At 37.6% G+C, this 19,056-nt stretch overlaps 1 protein-coding gene across 7 annotated transcripts in view; it reads right to left on the bottom strand.

The window, feature by feature from the left end:
- Positions 1-19,056, bottom strand: part of klhdc8b (kelch domain containing 8B) — a 134,097-nt gene that overhangs the window by 83,841 nt on the left and 31,200 nt on the right. For all 7 annotated transcript variants that reach the window (XR_013300444.1, XR_013300445.1, XR_013300443.1 and 4 more), the window contains exons 4-6: positions 14,795-14,959; positions 12,859-13,083; positions 2,102-2,203 (exon numbers count right to left, since the gene is read on the bottom strand). Coding sequence is in view for 1 of the 7 variants with exons in the window: in XM_077601776.1 (XP_077457902.1) it covers positions 2,102-2,203; positions 12,859-13,083; positions 14,795-14,959 (492 nt within the window). In the remaining 6 variants the exon portion in view is untranslated. The remainder of the gene's footprint in view (positions 1-2,101; positions 2,204-12,858; positions 13,084-14,794; positions 14,960-19,056) is intronic.

Raw genomic sequence — 19,056 nt, 5'->3', positions numbered from 1 at the left:
CATAGATACTTGGTGTTGAAATTGGATAAAATTAACTACACCAGATATAATCTGACTGCTCACTTTGCTCTTTTATTGTTGCTGTGATACAAAACCAAACAGCCTCAGTAACCAGCCCCAAAGGCCTCATATAGTATAATAAGAGTAACAACAAAGAAGAAAAAAAAGAAAAGAAAACATTTGGGAATAGTGCAATAGAGTTAGCCAACGTTGTACTGCATGCATTACAGTACAACACTTGCACCATAGAGCAATAGTTATACAATGTTTATTATTTAATGGCACATTTGCGACGTTAATTCCATGAGGTATTCACTTCGATAAAAAGCAGAAAGAAAGAGGTCCAATTTAAAGAGGGCAAATTACCACGTTATGGAAGTTTGCTGTGATATTCTGACTATAAGACTGATTTCTTGCCAAATCGTGGCTCAGGTGCAAAGCTGTCATTATACATCGCGCTGCAATCACGTCATTTCAGTTACCATGGAGATTCACATCACATGATGGGGTTTATTTGGTGTTCATGATGGAATGGCCCAGCTTGGGTTAGGATTCACTCGTTGTTTTAAAAACACACGCAGATACGCATGCACAAAGGGTTCCTGTTGCTCAAAGGCTTCCCACCATTTCTTTGATTTGTCGGTCCACAGATGTCATGTCGATTCTCCAGCTGCTCCTTTTTATTTCCTCCATTAATCCTATCCTTCCTCTGATCCTTTCTTTGTTGTTCTTTCTCAAGTTCATCTTCCATTCATCTCTTCTTTTATACTATTCTTTTCTTTCCATGGCTTTTGATCTGCCTTTTTTCAAACCACACGCGTCTTCATCTTTTTTCTGCAGTTATTTCTCTTAACTGTTCTCTGATCTGAGTCCGTCCCACTCTCAATTTTATTCTTCCCCTCTCTGAAACTCTCCAAGGCCACTTGTCTAAAATGATCTTACGTTCTTATCTATTAGTTTAAATACATTCGCCCCCACAGCTCCCTGTGATTCATCACAAATGTATCATTTACATAGTGGCAGTTCACTAAAAATATCACCATATAAGTACACCTTTGTTTTGTAGAATGTTCTTTCCACTAAGGACTTGGGCTTTGCTTCCTGGCTTGTGTCCTAACAAGTCCATGGTGGGATTCTACTTGCCTAAGATGGACAATTTAAAGTTGTTTTAAGTGTGAAACATTACTATCCAATTTGTTTTGAGGCAAATATTTTCACAAGGGAACTTTCTGTGTCCGTTATTATATTTTTAGGGTTTTGTGTGTGGATTCAAATTGTGTTTTTCAACTCAGTTATATGGCACTTTATACATCCCAACTAAATTTTACAAGAGTGGGGGTAGGGTGTTTACTCAATGATTAATGTTGCCTACTATGAGAGCTCAGATTATTATTCATTTCACAGTATTTTTTTACATCACCATAAGGAGAGAAGTGATTGGTGTATGTTTTCATTTTAGGAGACAAGCAGGTGAGATGACATTTTAAATTCAAGTCAATCCGTAACAGTTTCCATGAGTAATATTGTAACAGAGAGTCAATATCTGCTTAACAAGCATGTCGTTGAGGGTGAAAAAATCTGACCTTTGATTGATTTCAACGATTGCTCATGCTGTATTTAAACAAATTTAGTTCAGTCAAGGAGAAAATGAAATGTTGATGATGAATCAATCTTAATTCATAAAGCGTCTGTGTTTGGGGGTGTTGATTACTTGAATATGATGATATATTTTCTCAGTATTTGTCATTAAGTATTCAGTAAGGGAAATGCTGATTGATGGTTCTCTTATGTACATTTCATTGTATGTACTATTTTTCCTACGTTATTATCATTCAAGCATATAAACATTCAGTGATGTGTGACGTGCACTTGTATTGTGATAGTCTGATTATGTACAATTATGTAGAAATCAAAACGTCATCAATGGACTTCAACAACAAATCTTTGTAACCTTCACATACCGTAATTACTGATCAATAATGCATTGATACAACCTGATTCAGGCAAAAATATCCGCCCTCACAAAAAACCGTGACACACGATTTAAAATATATTAGAGCATGAATTACTAATTCATAATATAAGATTAACTTGTACTGACCGAGCCCACCAGCTGCAATGACACGTCCACCCAGACATCCAGTAACAAAGTCTGCCCTCTTTTCTCGCATCTTAGACATTCGACTTGGTTTTAGCCAGATACCTAAGGAGACAGAGAGGAGAAAGATATGCGTTGTAAGTCATCTTTAACCCAATGAACATAAAATGCTTCCATGATTTGATAATAAGCCAGTTCTGCTGAACCAGGATGGAGCAAAAATTTTGACGGAAATTAAGAGGATGGATAGGCACATAAAAATGTGAAATGGAGTTACGACATAACCAAAATGAAGAATGTAGATAGATAATGCTACAAATTCATGATTTGTGACCTGGCCTTTTGCCTAACTGGTTATTGCAGTAGCTTGATTAGAATTGAAGACAGAAAACTACTTTTTGAATATTACAATTGTGTTTTTATTCCTTCTTAGTGGGACCTTATTACGTTCTACTATCTTAGAACATTTCTTTTTTTGCTAATGCTCGCCTGTAAATATAAGGCACTTGCATTTGCTGAAAAGAAAGGAAAAGTAATACACTGTTGTGTTGTGAAAGTCTTGCTTGAATTCAACAACAAAGGGTGAGAAAGTAAACACTAACCACACATTCCAACTTTCTACTGGCAGTTTCTCAGAGGGATTAAGATTCTGGATAGCTCGGACACTCACTGAATCCTGCTTGTTGATTTATACACTTTGTTTACAGGCTAGGGATAGTGACTTTGCATGAAATGCTCAACAGTTTTGAACACAACACAAATTTATTAGTTTTACTGCATTAGAAAGAAAAAGACCAGAGAGAAATATTTTAGCAGGATGAGGAGCTTTTCTTCCATTCAAGTTCTATGCACGTAAATAACTGATCATTCTCTGTTTACATTTAGAGTGCTATCCAAAATGTAGTCTATCTCTCTACCCAAGATAATTGCTGAACAGGAAGGTCTGTCTGATAATGTTAACTGATAACTGGATGTTGCTGAAGAATTGCAGACAGAGGAAGGGCGACGCCTCAAGCAGTTTGCTGGCTTATTACAAAAAAAAGAAAAAACAATTCTGCCATAACTAATAGCTAAATCAGATAACACAATATAGGAGTCGAGGAGGCTGCAGTAATGTTTTGAGGGGGGTATTTAAGCTTACAACAATTTCTACTGAGTGCCATGCCATTTAAAGATGAACTCAAGAGAAATACAGTAACCATGAAAAGTAGGATTGCTTTTTGTAGGGCTTTATCCTTCAATCGACTAATAAACTGTGTGCATTTTTACCAAACCGATGTTTCGTTGTGTTTTCTGACGTGAACAAACTTGTGAAAGTCGGAACTTTGGCCAAAATATCAAATGGTATGTTTGGCATGAAAACAATATTATTGTGTCAGTTCACAATGACACAATAGTCATAGCAAAGTGTATTTTCAGAATAGTTCAAGATCTAAAAACGTCTACGCTATTTGGTAGTTAACATACATCCAAATAAGCACAAGGCACTAGCTAAGAAAACGTTGGTAAGTTACTACTAGTGCTAATAACATTCTACCAAGATAAGAACAACATATTTATTGATTGCCACACCACAGCCAAGACTCAATCCAAATTGAAAATAAGCATATATGGCAACAAATATAACATGCACACATATCCGCTCAGCTCTTAAAATAAATGTGATGTGTGTGGGGAGGCAGATAGGTGTCTGGAAGACCCAGCAGGAGCAGACCACATTTATTTAAAGCTCTGAATCAATCCTACTGCTTCTCCTATTTTGCCATTCCAGACAGCAGCACTCTGCAGACTTCACCAGGCTCAATAAGACGCTCACTCAAAAAGACATATGTCATCGGAACAGAAGGATACACCGATCAGCAGAAGCTAAATACTCGGATACCACAGCAAAGGTGTACATACAGAGATTTTCCAAACGTCACAACAAGAAAAATGTGGAAATGCGGGATAAAGACACCTGATTGAGCAATGTGCAAATTGCAGTTGGTCAAAGCCCCACAAGTCTTCTCAGAGGGCTGCACTTCTAGAAATGTGACCTGATGTTCTGAGAATCCAGTTTACTTCCTCTTTCATTCATTCATTCATTCATTTGTTTTCTGACGCAGCAACTTCAGCAGGGAATTCCAGAATTCCCACTCTCTAGCCACTTCATCCAGCTCTTTCAGAAGGATCCCAAAGCCGTTTCATGATAGTATAATTAAATTATTCATTTGTTTTGCATACCAGTGGCGGAGTGGTTAGCGCGTCAGCCTCACAGTGGGGGACCCAGGTTCAAATCCAGGTCGGTCCACCTGTGTGGAGTTTGCATGTTCTCCCCGGGCCTGCGTGGGTTTTCGCCAGGTACTCCGGTTTCCTCCCACATTCCAAAGACATGCATGGTAGGCTGATTGGACATTCCAAATTGCCCCTAGGTATGAGTGTGAGCGTGAATGGTTGTTTGTCTCCTTGTGCCCTGCGATTAGCTGGCCACCAATTCAGGGTGTCCCCCGCCTCTGGCCTGAAGTCAGCTGGGATAGATTCCAGCACCCCGCGCGACCCTAGTAAGGATAAAGCGGTTCAGAAAATGAGATGAGATTTTCCATACCACTTATCCTCACAAGGGTCGCGGGGGTGCTGAAGCCTACCCCAGCTACATATGGGCAGTAGGCAGGGACACTTACAAGTAAATACATATATTTAAAAAAATATATTTCGGCTTCAAAACAGAGCGTAACTCGGATGCACACATTCTTTTTCATGTACAGTTTGAGGCATCTGCTGCAATGCGGGCATAAATAATATATCTCTGCTATCGATCAACTAGTGATCAATCCACAAATCTGAATACTAAGTGAATGTTTGAAGTATTCCTGGATGGCAGCCACTTTGTATTTTAACCAAAGTGGCTGAATGCAAGGTCTGCACCACATTGAGGAGAGCATTTGTCTAAAGACAGCACACGATCCTTGACATAGCGATTGCAGCAGCTCAATCATAGCCAGCGGGGCTGTGGGACATGTTCAAGAACAGTGGGGCGCATGAACAGCAGTTCACCGGTCAACTAATGGTTCCACTCAGTCTTGCATTTACAACCCAACACATTTGTCTTGAGGGTAGCCTCACAAGAACAACTTGCCATTAATCTGCCCTCCTGTCATGACCATATCATAACTGAACTGGAAAACACATTAAGTTGAATGACAAATGAATGGTATTCTTTTTGATGTAATGGCTCAGTCTCTCAGCTAGTCCCCATTCAAACACATGGGCCTACCGCAAAAAAACTATAATTCATGCCCTCAAAAGTTGCAACGTTAGCCTTATATTGGTTTGTGTTTGTGGGTACATCCCAGTGATCCTGAACCACAATGTCAAACGATATTATTGGCCCCAGATGTTCAATGAATGACAATTTATTCCGTAAAAATACACAAATTAAAGTCGACAGACCAAGATTTTACAGTCAATTTGTGAACAGATAGAATCATCATTATTTGCTTTTACCGTAGTATATACCTATTTTCATTCATTTTTGGTTGGTTAATGTGGTAAAATCCCTCAATAACCATTTGGAAATGCCAGTATACATGTCATGTAAATTTCCTTTTTTAAAATTTATTTTAGTTAACAGTCTTCAAATACTAAAGATTTTGCAGTGGAAAATCTCATTCAAAACATTGCCTTTTCTCAAATAATTCTTTGGAGAATTTCTTCTGTTATTTCTCTTCGGGGGAAATAAACATGGCTGAACCAACACTCGCAGCTAGTTTTTGATTAATTTAATCAGGAGTCCACTATTACTTACTAAAGAACAACAATCTGAAAAAAAAGAACTCAGAACCCGTTATTGCTCTAATTGGCTTGCATTACTCTTTCAGTCGACATCTGGTTCATTGTTCATTTGTCATAGGGCACAGGCTATGCAGGAGTGATTTATAAATGAAGAATGATTGCACTGCATCCTTTACATGGACTGCAGGGCAAGTGGTAGCTGAGCGGTAAAGCTAATTTGCCATTTATTGTTAAATGAAGAAAGAGATACTTAGCTGCTGCAACCAAGTTTTTAATAAAATGACATAAAAATAGAAATGTATTGGATTCTATGTTCCAATTAACGTCAGACCAACAACAACATTTCACATCTTAGGACAAATTCAACTCTTGGAGTTTAGGACAAAACATCAAGACGTTCGACATCGAGATTTACTTATAGAAATCTGAATCCCACTGCGAGGCAGACATGCCAACTTCTATCCCGCTGTGCTGCCACAGTAGGGGGACGGACACTCGAGAAAAAACTGAAATGTGTTTACAAAAACAAGACATCCAAGGGAGAGCGCAAAGTGTCAATCCAGAGAGCAAACAGAATTGATGTCATGCAGCTAAGGGGCGTTACCACCCCTTCCAGTATGTACCCCTAAATTTCTATCTCTCTGACTTAGAAATACTTGTATTTCTTTAGGTTTGGGAGGGAGGGTGTGAAAGATATAATAAGCAGGAACATATTTGATGATTACAGGGTGATACCAGTCATTTTCTAGTGAATTTAAAAACAGTACAGATAAATGTTGCTTTTCCTTGGATAGCTTTGAAATAAAGATAGGGGGGAAAAAGCCCAATATTGCAAAAATGTTGTTGGTTTGGCATCTTAAAGCCACTTTTAGACTCTTTGAGCATTGCAGTAGTTTTGTTCAATTCTTCTTGGATGTACAAGGAATACTACTGGGCTTCTAGGAGTGCACCAATTCCAAACCCCCATCAAATATTGCCCTTGTGCTAAAGTCTTGGCATACGTACCTGCAGAGACTTTGTTGTTAAACATTTTCTTTCATGTGACATTTGACAGTCGAGATTCAGTATGCGTCCTCTTGTTGTTTTCAATAAATAGGGTCTGTTGATTGTGATGTATTAAAACAGGTGATTTATACCTCTGTGCCCCTCTTTGACACTTATGGAAAAGAGCCAATTATTCAAGGTCAGGATTCTATTTGCATTCAACAAAGGCACAGTACGATTAGTATGTCTTACAGACTTACATGGGAATATTTGAATGTAATTTGCAGCTTGACGCCGGGCTCTCTGTCTTTGCGATCCGTTTATGAAAGCCAAATAAAGGTGCTGACTGGGTGATTTTAGGGGGGTATGACATTGACAAATTATTGCATCTTGAGAACGTTTATTTTGCTTTGTTAACAATGTTCAAGAATGGTGTTGAAGTTTTCATGTCAAACTCCAAGATGTGTAATAATCTGTCATAGTTTTAAAGATGTCAAAAATTACAATTGGAGGTTTCAGGCTATCTTCATATATATGTATCATCATTATACAGAGACAAGCAAAACTTTCAATCCTTTTGAGTAATGCTCATTTTGCTTTCCTTTGTATAGGATTTGATTTAAAGAAATATTGGAAACTATAAATTCCCTGCTATAACGCTTGTGGTACTCCACAGTCATCTCATATTTTTCTATTTCCACATTTATGTCTTTTTCTAGCATCCTCTCAAAGGAAATACGTCAACTGCCATCACCCTGGTGACATAGTATAGATACGCAAAAGCGCACACACAAGCACAAAAACATCCTTCCTCATCATCACTATCAGTCCCTATTCATAGGTTTGTGCAACACCATGTAAAGCCTGTCCTTACTTATCATTCTCTTCTTGTTCTGGAGTGATAGGATTTCAACAAAGGCACAGTTGTTTACAAAAGTTTTGGTGAGAAAATCAACTCAATAAGATGGATTACAATCCTCTGTAAAAAAACGGCAAGGCCACTCAAATTCAAATGGAAGCTTTTTAAACCAATAAAAGGAATTGAAAGACATCTGCGAGCTGTAAATGGATTGGTTCTAGTGGCAGCCTATTAATTAGCAGAAGGTGGGAGACCTCAGGTAAAAGACAACTTATTCAAACCATACAGAACCAATCAAATGGTTTGTGTGCATGTGTCCATGTTATTCTTGTCAATAAAACAAAACAGTTTAGCAGTTTAGATTTCTGATTATTATTTGAACAGTTTCAAACGGTAAAAAAATAAAATGATAATTAAATATTTCCGGGTAAGGCTTACATTTTTATTGATGTGACAGAGATTTTTTTTTTATTTTGGGAGAGAATGCAGCTATTTTAAGTTAGAAAAACACAACGCCAATCAAGAACGTTCCAAAAAAATACACATAATGACATGATGTCTGAGTGTTTTTCCACTAATTGACTTTACCAGTGGGGGAATCAAGCCTACAACATTTTAGTTATTGTTCCACAACTACTCTACCACTGAGCCACCCACCCCATAAAACGATAATAATACTAATAAACTAGTAATAACATGAAAAACATGTTAGTTTGTTATCGAGTAAAATAGATGAATAAAGAAGTTTCTACCAGTATAAAGACTCGAGTATCTAGTATAAAGCCTGCTGGTTGCACTGAACTCCATTGGCGATAACATTTAAATGCAAATAACATTGATTACATTTCAGACTGTGCTAAAATGAATCTGCTCAGCGAGAAGAAACGGAAGAGGTACATAACCGATTTTATCATCATCATGCTTCAACTGCGGCACATAATGCTCACTGTACTAACCTAGAAAGTCTTTCTTTTTTTTAAACTAATTTTAATGTAAGGTACTTTTTAATTTAAATTATCTTATTTTTTAATTCCTTCTGCCCGTTTCTATTTCATTTGTTATTGGAATACCCGGGCCAATGCTAATCTAAAGGCCTACAATTTAATTTTTTGCTGCCTTATTGCAGAGCACTTTTAATTGTGAGCGCTGACTCACGTCCCCCATAATCCGAGGCATCAAAGTAGGGACCTTTTGCTACGAAACCTCCTTTTTTGACCTTTAGTTTGCCTCTGAACTGCAGCTGCTCTAATGAACAGACGATCCCTGGTTGAGTAATGAAAAAGCATTGTTCTCTTGGAAAGTGCTGTCATTTTGGGCGCTGTTATCAGGGGTTACAAGTTCCTTACATTTTGCTGACACTTTGATCTCACATCCTGATGCTGTATTGATTCCTTGAGAAAAAGCGTTTATTTTGGCAACCGAAGACTGGGGATGCGAAAATACATCGAAATGGTTTCCCAAATGGTTATTGAAATGCTCTCGCCAAGAATCAATATACATATCATTTTAAAATGGTGTCACTGTTTAAAAGGAAAGGAACTAACAGGTTGCTCGCAACAGGAGGGTAGTGATAAACTAATTGAAATTCCCAGCGGAATGATGAAAAGAGCTTGTTTTTCGGTTTAATACTTGTACTGTAGAATATTGTAGAATGATTTCAATTTATTCATAATTCCTGTATCGCCATATTGTGAGAAAATCATTATTGTGAGCCTTGTATTTCAAATTGTATAACATCGTGGGGTAAGAAACGCTTGTGTAAGGGTGGAACAAGATACATAAATGGCCATTTTTTTAAGAGATGAAAAGCACATTCACAGACAATGGAGCAGACAATGTTTTTTGTGTGTGTTTTTTCTTCCGTTTGCTGCAAAACTGAAAGAATACACCAATGTGGTTTGCTTGTCACACGGTGAATTAATATAATGATTTGTTTCTTTGCAAACCACAAGGCTTCATTAGCCCAACAAAAAGCCTTGCTTCACCTGTGGTATACAGAATTGGAGGATACGGTAGTATATATATAATCTTTTCCTATGCCTGACTTGAAAAGAATATCATCGTTGAACTTATACCCTGTTCATATGGCTCAACCAATACATGTAAACAGAGAGTTTTGTATTTATTCCTACTGCTTTGAGATAAAATTACTGCCAAAGATTAACTGAGAAGGCCCTTCAGTCAGACTAATATGAAAGGCCATTTTCATTTTTAGTTGCGCACATCCAACCTGAAAAAGAATTAAATAACAAATTGATAAAGCCAATGAGAGCAACCACCATAAGGCAGATGAAGTTGTGATAGCATGTGAGTAAACACATTTTACTATAACGCTGACACGTTGGAAATGAATATTCCCAAAACACTAACTAAGAGTTCAACACAAAGTGTAGTTGGAAATATGTGTATTCCGGTATGATATAATGCAATAATTCTACAATAAAAGGAGGCGCCTTGCTAAGCTCCAATTTCCAAAATTCAGCAGTGTGCATTACAACTAAGAGGATTCTCTCAAAAAGTGGCTGCTTGAGAGTGAGAGTCTCCAGTGTCCACAATACTGATGATGAAACCTTGCCGCAACCTTTCAAACCCAGCAATTAGTAATAATATGAAAACACTTCCCCATTAATATTATATTTATACATTTCCATTAGGATGACATTTATCTCAAACCCTCTAAAAACATAGTTTCCTAAAGTCTTGTGCAGTCAATAATATGCGATAAACTCTAGAGAATTATATTGTTTTCAAATGAAGATTTTTCCAGGTGCTCTGGATATTTGATGATATGTTATGGAAAATAGATTCACAAACATTTCTCCTCATCTGTTCATGTGCTCATGTGCTCACATCATAGTTTTTTGTTTAATTAAAGTGTTTTATGGATGGAATTGGGGGAAGTTTTGTTATTTATTATTTTTAGTAATACTTACATATACATATTATTATTATGTGTAAACATTTTGTTGTCCCTCAATGCTTGTCGTACACATACATATTCTTTCATTCATTCATTCATCCTCCATACCGCCCATCCTCGAAAGGGTTGCGGGCGTTGCTGGAGCCTAACCCAGCTGTCTTCAGTCGAAAGGCAGACTACACCCTAGACTGGTCGCGAGTCGTAGGGCACACAGAGAGACAAACGACTATCCACATTGCCAATCATACGGCCACCAGCGGGAATCGAGCCCACGCCTGCCCGCACCAAAATCAGGCGAGTGAACCTCTACACCACGAGGTGGCACATATAAATATTCTAATCTCTAATCCAACGACCTCATCATCAGGCACTCAAATAGATACTAAAGTGATGCAGGTGCAGAGGCCCTGAAAGGAACTCAATCACTTAAGAATCTCCTTTGAAGACACTTTGCAATTCTGCTGTTCTCTTGTAATACAAAAGGGCGGTTAAAGGACATAAATGCTCAAGTAAAGTTTTAAAATAAAATGTTGAAAAGGACTTATTTTTTTATCATCATCTTTGATGCACTCTGACTCAAAAATGCATAATCCGCCTTCATTTGGAAAGGATTATGAGCATTGGGCAGATCACATTCTTATTATGTAAATATGCGAACTGGTCACGATTCCTTTGGCATTAATGCGTCACTGAAAATTTTGTAATCATAAAAAAAGTTTGGTGGAAAACAAAACACCCTGGGAAACGCAGCATGTAACATTTTACTCATGTTTCTAAAGTAGACCACTATCAGGAATAAATAACATTTTGAGCATTTTTAAAAATATTTGCCAACAAAACTCAATAAAGCCTGTTATCAATATCAAAAAGAATATTACTCCAACATCAAGAAATCTGCCCTTCACAACAGTAGAATTATAAGCGGAACCACAACAAATAGTACAATCCCTAATTACAAATACCAAAGCAATATGAAACAGCCTTTTTCAAGAGACTAGTAAATTCTGACTCTTTGATTTAGGATTAAAATACAAATAACATGTTCTAAAACATGGACTTCAAATATAACATACTTTTAAACTACTAAAGCACTTAGTGATCCTGTTTTCTGTGGCTGAATTATTCTGTTTTTAGTGCATTGGGAGACCAGGTATAATGGGCTATGCTATGATGTTATGTATCATATCTTTGCTCCAGACATTTTTAAAAAAGTAAGCAAGTGAACTCAGTACTCTAAATTGTGCATTGGTAATAAAGTTTGTGCGGCAGTTGTTCATATCTGTCCCTCAGTGACTGATTAGGGACCAATCCATGGAAATCATAATGCTGGCTTGCATAGTCATAGCCCCACTGAGGCTAAACGAATAGAAAATGATGAGCAATAAAGCTGAGCTGATCAATATTATGTGTGTACATTTTTTTGACATGACTTTTTTTCATTTTACTTCACACTGATATAAATGTGAAAAAGTCAAGCCGACAATTCGGTGATGATATTTTTGATTTGCATTTCTAAAATGTTCAAGAGGACTAATTTTCAGTCATAGAAAGTCACTGAGCATAGACAATTTATAGATAATATGTAAGCCTGGATTGGCTAAGTGTGCCAATAAACCAATCATTCAGTGCTACTCTCACACTGAATCCTTTCATTTCTCATTGCTGTCAAATCATACTGCACTAAGCAGCAAAGCTGAAGACTTTCCAGTTTTACACACACATTTGTTTGTCTATTCTATGATCATTATTGAAGAAAAAGCTTACATTAAAAAGCAAAGACAAATTCCCTCTAATACTCATTTGTCTCGCTCTAATTTTAAATAACTTTTGTTGATGACTGCAAATGATCCATTATTTGAATTTCACTACAGTTTTAAGGTAGTTTGACCAGCTTGTCATTAGGAGCAGAAAAATCATGTGGCTGTTTTCTAACTGTGACTGACATTTGGGCTTATCCCCTCAGAGGTCACCACAGCGAAATGGTCCTGGATTTTAATTCAGTCTTCAGCAGTAAATCGCCTCTTCGTAAAGAACGATAAACCTCTGCTAGCGTGGCTTAATTCTTGCGTTAAGAAGTCAAAGTGATCATTACAAGTCAAAATTACAGAGGGAGATATGACACAATGGAAAAAGAGGTATTATCCTGCAGGGGTACCAAAGAAAAGCTAGCAGAAAGCAAATCTGTTCTACTTCTTTCTAACAAGAAGGAGCAGGTGCTCTATTTACCTTGATCCAGATCGTACTCCTCCATGGTGCTGACAAAGTGAGGTCTGGAGTAGAAGTTGTGCGGGCCCGGTTGCTGGAGGCCCCCCAGGCTGAAGAGGCTCCGCTCATTAGCTGCGCAGCAGGAAAAAGCCCTCCGGCTGGGAATGCAGGGGTAGCGTGTCCAACTCTTGGTTTCCAAGTCGAATGCCTCCAGCGCCGTCACCGGCATCTTTCCTTGACGACCACCTGGGAATCTCAAGGAATGAATACATTTAGCTCCCTTCAATACGTAAACACATGGTTCAAAAGCCTGCTGGGCAATGAGATGAGTCAAGATTTAGGATCAATTTATGTATTTATTTATTTTATTTATTATTTATTTCCTTACTTATTTATAACCTATTCATTGAATTTTCCGAGTATGGGATGAATAAAGTTATCTAATCTAATCTAAATAGAATGGTGTGTTTACTTTTTGGGGGGTGATTTGTCAATCTTATTCTGGTTGATGGAGGTAACATTTGTATCAGCCTGACAACAGGTTGTATTTATTGCTTTTATTTTATCATTTGTATATTTATTATTTATTACTAAAATCATATTTAGTTCATCAAAAACCAAACTCATTATTGCAAAAACAGCAATAATACAGAAAAGGCAAGTACCGGTATAGTTGCCAATGTCTGAAGTCCTACAAAGAGGGAGAAAATGTGAAAAAAAATTGGCTAAAGGTATTTGGGATTGTTTTTGACAACACAAACAGACAGCAAAGCAAACTATGTTCTTTTATGAATAGATTATCTCACATCTCTGCACTTTTGAAAGGAGATTTGATCATTTATTCCCTTAAATGCAAAGGTATTGAATTTCCTGTCCTTAATCTTCTGTGCCAAATACTACACAGATTTCAAATAATGAGACAGTTTTGAAGTGAGTCGGATGGATTACAGTCAAAGGTGTAAAAGCATAAAATTACAAGTGCACTGGAAATAGTCCCATCAGATTTGATACTATATATTGTACGGGGAGGCCCGGCCTGCGTGGGTTTCCTCCAGGTACTCCGGTTTCCTCCCACATTCCAAAAACATGCATGATAGGCTGATTGGACCCTCTAAATTACCCCTTGGTGTGAGTGTGCATGGTTGTCCATCTCCTCGTGCCCTGCGATCGGCTGGCCACCGATTCAGGGTGGCCCCCGCCTCTGGCCCGGAGTCAGCTGGGATAGGCTCCAGCACCCCCGCGACCCTAATGAGGATAAAGCGGTTCAGAAAATGAGATGAGATGAGATATATTGTACGTGAATAAAAAAGGCCTTTGTATCATCTTTCTCCCACTCCACTAAATCGTTTTGGTTGAAAAATTCTATCCTGACAAAGCTGTTCCACTAGAGCGTTCAGATTGCTGCGCTGTGTCAGGGGCTGCTCGCTCAGCTCTTCAGAGGTCTGTCATGGCAGTAGACAATTTTAAGCGTGATTGCTGACATAAGCGCAGTTCCATCAATCTCCACACCCACTTACACCAATGCATGAGATTAAATTGCTCCTTCTATTCTACAAATGTAAATAGGGATTAATGGAGAAAATCCTTCGAAGAACAGTGCTCAAAAACTCACAAACAAAGAATTGAGAATATATAGTAGATTGATCCCTGAGGCGAAACTCTCACTATATAGCTTAGATCTGCGTTTCCATTTTCACTTATGGGCGACAGCAGTGGGTTGTGACGGAGAAGAGAAAAAAACAAGCTGTTGCCCTTTTTCTGTCTAGTTTCCTAGGTGATTGTTGGTGGGCAGTGTCTTCTTGTTGGCCTTGTTCCCATTATTGAAACCATAGTAATTAATAGTATTAATAGTAATAAGTGTGATCGTAATTAAATGATATTTGAAGAGTGGGTTCAAATAATAAACACATGCATGTTTAATTTAGTTTCAACTCATCAACAAAACAGAATTTCCTACCCATAATGTAGATTTTGTTTCCTTTTACGATGGGCGTGGCTCCGTACCGCGGTGTAGGCATGGAGGTCAACGGCTGCCATTGGTCTTTTTCTGGCTCATATACTCTCACCAGGGCCTGGGGTTTGATGTCCGCCCCCATGCCTCCCATTGCGTAGACCTTGCCATCTGCAGTAAAATGGACAATGTGGGTAGTTTAAAAAAATAACAAAGAAACGTTCAGAGTGAGAAAGTGGTGCATCACGGAAAAATGCAAGACCTGACTCCCACGTTTTTCTCATATACAGTGTATGCATAGTATGCAAGCCTAGAAAGCTGATAGCAGAACCTGACAAATATTCACTGAATCATTAAAATTGTAATGTGTGGGAAATTAGAAAGTTCATGATGCTCTCGTATTTTACAAGGTACTTGGACGTTTGGTCGCCGGACGTTTGGTCGCCGGACGTTTGGTCACCCGGAAGGTTATTGATAATTACCATTTAAAATTGTTGCTCACATTCCCTAAATACAAACTGCGAATTATTATTTTGTCATACTTAATGCCCTATTAATTATTAGGCTAAAGAAAAGCTCCAAATTTCCCGTACTTTTATTGTGTTTTGTTGGAGAACTTGTTAAGACCCTGACTGACATCCCTTCCTAAGGGGACAACTCATGTACATACAAACTCTAATACACTCACACGTCCGCTCAGTGAAACTGCTCAGGACCATTGTTGGCTTTGATTGATGCGTAGACCATGTTGTTTTACCTTGTTTGGTAATCGGACGTTTGGTCGCCGGACGTGTGGTCGCCGGACGTTTGGTCGGCGGACGTTTGGTCGGCGGACGTTTGGGTCCAGGCGACCAAACGTCCGGCGATCAAACGTCCGGTCACGGTTTTCCAAGGTATTTCAAGTATATCTAATTAACTAAGTATTTTTCTCTGGTACCTTTTTTACTCCCTGCAGTTAGAAACAAGTACTACTATATGTGCATATTCTTCAAAATGGGCATGCAGCATTTTTTTTCAATCCTTGCAGACGTAATAACGTAATAAAGTAAATAGCGGAAGGTTAGGTTGACCGCAGTTAAAATGTATAAAATGGTTGACCGCATTTAAAATATATAAAATGATTGATTGATCTTGGAAACTTAGAGATAAAAAACTAAACAAAAAGTGATGTAACCAATTACTTTCTTGAGCCAGTAATAAATTAATGTAAGGCATTACAATTTCTGAGAATATTGTGTAATATTAGTTTTCAGAGTAACTAATCCCAACATTGGTATCAAGTCACCCGTCACTCTCCTCCATCCACTCTGTTATTGTTGGAATAATGATTCAAACCTTTTAAATCATTATTAGTAATATTTAATTAAAAAAGGAAAAACATCTTTCAACATATCTGCTTACAACTTGCAAGGAGTTGCCTTGTGACGTCGTCTCAGTCCACAAGGCATTCTGAATTGCAGTAACTGAATCATTGTATTTAATCGCGACACTCGAAAAACATGTTTATGTAATCTAGAAAAACAACAGTGCGAGAATTGCCGAAGTGAGCATAAAAGTTGAACAAGGCACCCAAACAATGGCGTGAGGAATTGCATAATATTTTCATTATAAGGTAAACAAAGTAGTTTAAGAGTCCTTGTAGATCCTGGAACTTGTATCTGGGGAAAGGGTTGAGGCGTATCTTCCAGTAATCAGTCCTCGGAGCAAGGACTCAGTGAATTGTTAAGTCTCTAGCTGTCCTGGAGAGTGACCTTGGAGTAAGCGTTTGTCTTCGTTGAAAACACATTAATTCTAACTCTAACATAAAAGCGATCAACAATATATATATATATATATATATATATATATATATATATATATATATATATATATATATAGTTACACATTTAGGATGAGCATTACTATTCCTAATAAGCAAATATATTGATTAATATAGTAAGCATGTATATTATAAGGCTTTATATTCCTAAATAAGCATTGCAAACACATTTATAATAAGGATTACTCCAACAGTTATCATTTTAAAAACTTTGTTAATCAAATTATATCATGCACTAATCATGATACTCTATTGTAGATAATAAGGAAAATAAGAAAACATCTCCAGTACTGCAGTGTCAGTAATGAAAAAGGATATAAAAATAGGGCTAACTCAATGCTGCAATCTTGCAAGCCTGTTAAGGAAATGCAAGGTCAGAAAATCGAAGAAGTGGATGGAAAATAAGGAGGGGAGTGAATCCTAAATCGTGTTGCAGATTAGCAGCCCATTAGCACTCAGGGAGTTGTGAGTGTTGAAATGTGAAAAAGTGAGCCACTGTGGGACAGCGAGGAAGATTGCTCAGTCATGCAGACGGATGGTTCGGCCAGCAAGCTGTTGCTCAAACTGTGAAGAATTCAGCACTAATAAATATGTCGCTCAATATGTAATCACTGCAAACGTTTTCATTTACTAGTGAAAATACCCTAGCCTACTGTATTTTCCATAATAATAGATGAACAGCACATTCGTTCTAATGTCTTCAGACTGGGAGTTGGATGGGAATTGAAGAAAATGCCTTTCCTCAACTCAGAAAAGCTTTTGCTTGTTAATCTCTCGCGAGGGAGTTGAGTGGCCTGAGAGGAACATAATTGCAAAGAGACGCACTTAAGGTGATGAGCTATAATAGGCATAAAAAAGTCTAACCCACAGAGTACTGTACATCTATTTGTATGATTTCTGCATTTCCATTAGCTGACTAAGATGAATACATCTTACAGGAATGTAAGACTTACCTTAAAAGAATACATATGTTATTTGTTATTCAGAACACATACTATATTTTGTGCTCACCAGCCAGAAAGACCTGCAGCTAAAGCCCAAACACGGGAACAAAATTCAAAACATTCCATGTAATAAGCACTTAACCAAGAATGCATAAAACTTCCCAAAAACCACACACAGATAATAGGGGAACCATATACATTGGTCCCTCAGGACGTCATTAACCTTCCGAATGTAGAACATGTTCAGTACCTTATTAAAATTCATGAAAGAACTCATATATATATATATATATATATATATATATATATATATATATATATAAAGCTTTTGTGGTCTGACCTTAGCAGTTCTAAAATATTTTTATAGGTACACTAATAAAATCGGAAGACCAAACTTTTGAAGAATCATCCACAAGTTTTCTATGTGCACGTATGTGCAAAATGCTCATGTTTTGGCCCATCCTTGGTCTAATCGTGCATTCTCCTCTAATTAAAGAATGAAGGTTCTATTCTTTGCATATCACCAAGGGAGTCACCATGGCAACAACAGCGTAACCTACAGACTTATTATGGTGTGGCGGTTTGACAGCAGGGCGCCTGGCGACCAAATCCGTTATCACCGAGAGGCAGACCAGTGAGTCACAGCAAAGTGTAAATGTGCGGCTTTCTTTCTTTGTATGATGTTTCCTCTCCTTTATAGCAGTAGACGAGAAATTTCAATCAAATACTTTGATGATCCCTCAGCATTTTTTATTAGTGGCATCCCACTCGTGTCTACGTCTTCCTGTCACACTCTGGATCATCCCCTTTAGGTTATTTATATCTCCACTTTGATGCACTTTTCCCACTATTTTCCTAATGGACGCCCCCGTTTGTCCTTTTCACAACCTCCTTTTAGCGGGTTTTATTTCTTATTTCATCTAACGTTTATCTTAAGGAGTAAAGAAAAAAAAGAAAAACTAAAGTCTTCAATTGTATGGCCTCTCATTATTGCAGCGGTGTTTTGCAAGAAAAGAGAGAAATTGAGAATAGCTGCTATATAGGGAGTTAAAACTTGACCAGCCAGATGATGAATTGTTATTCATTTTAGTTAGTATTGCAACCATTTTGAATGCAGTTATTTTTCTTTTATTTTTTTATGGGGAGGGGGTTGTTGTGTTCATGTATATAATCATGTTATAATAGATTTAAAATGGTTTGCATTTGCAAAATAATTCCCATGTTGGAATTTAATTTTAAAGCCCAGTGCAATGCAAATTATTTTTTCTAAATACAAATAATTAAAAACTAAAAAATAATTGACTGCACCAAGATAGATTCAATTTATATTTGAACTAAATCTTACGGGTGGGTAACATGCACCCCGAACTGAGTTTGACATCCTTGAAATATCCTACAAGCATTGCCAGTCCCAAGTACCATTTCAAACTTTGCATTACAAATTCATGACATGCTGATCAATTATTCTCTTCTTAAGAATAATACTCTCACAATTGGCCTACAAT

This window comes from Stigmatopora argus, chromosome 1 (genome assembly GCF_051989625.1).
Source record: "Stigmatopora argus isolate UIUO_Sarg chromosome 1, RoL_Sarg_1.0, whole genome shotgun sequence".
NCBI lineage: Eukaryota > Metazoa > Chordata > Actinopteri > Syngnathiformes > Syngnathidae > Stigmatopora > Stigmatopora argus.
Note: the sequence above shows the minus strand (reverse complement) of the source record. Positions and strands in the feature narration are given on the sequence as shown.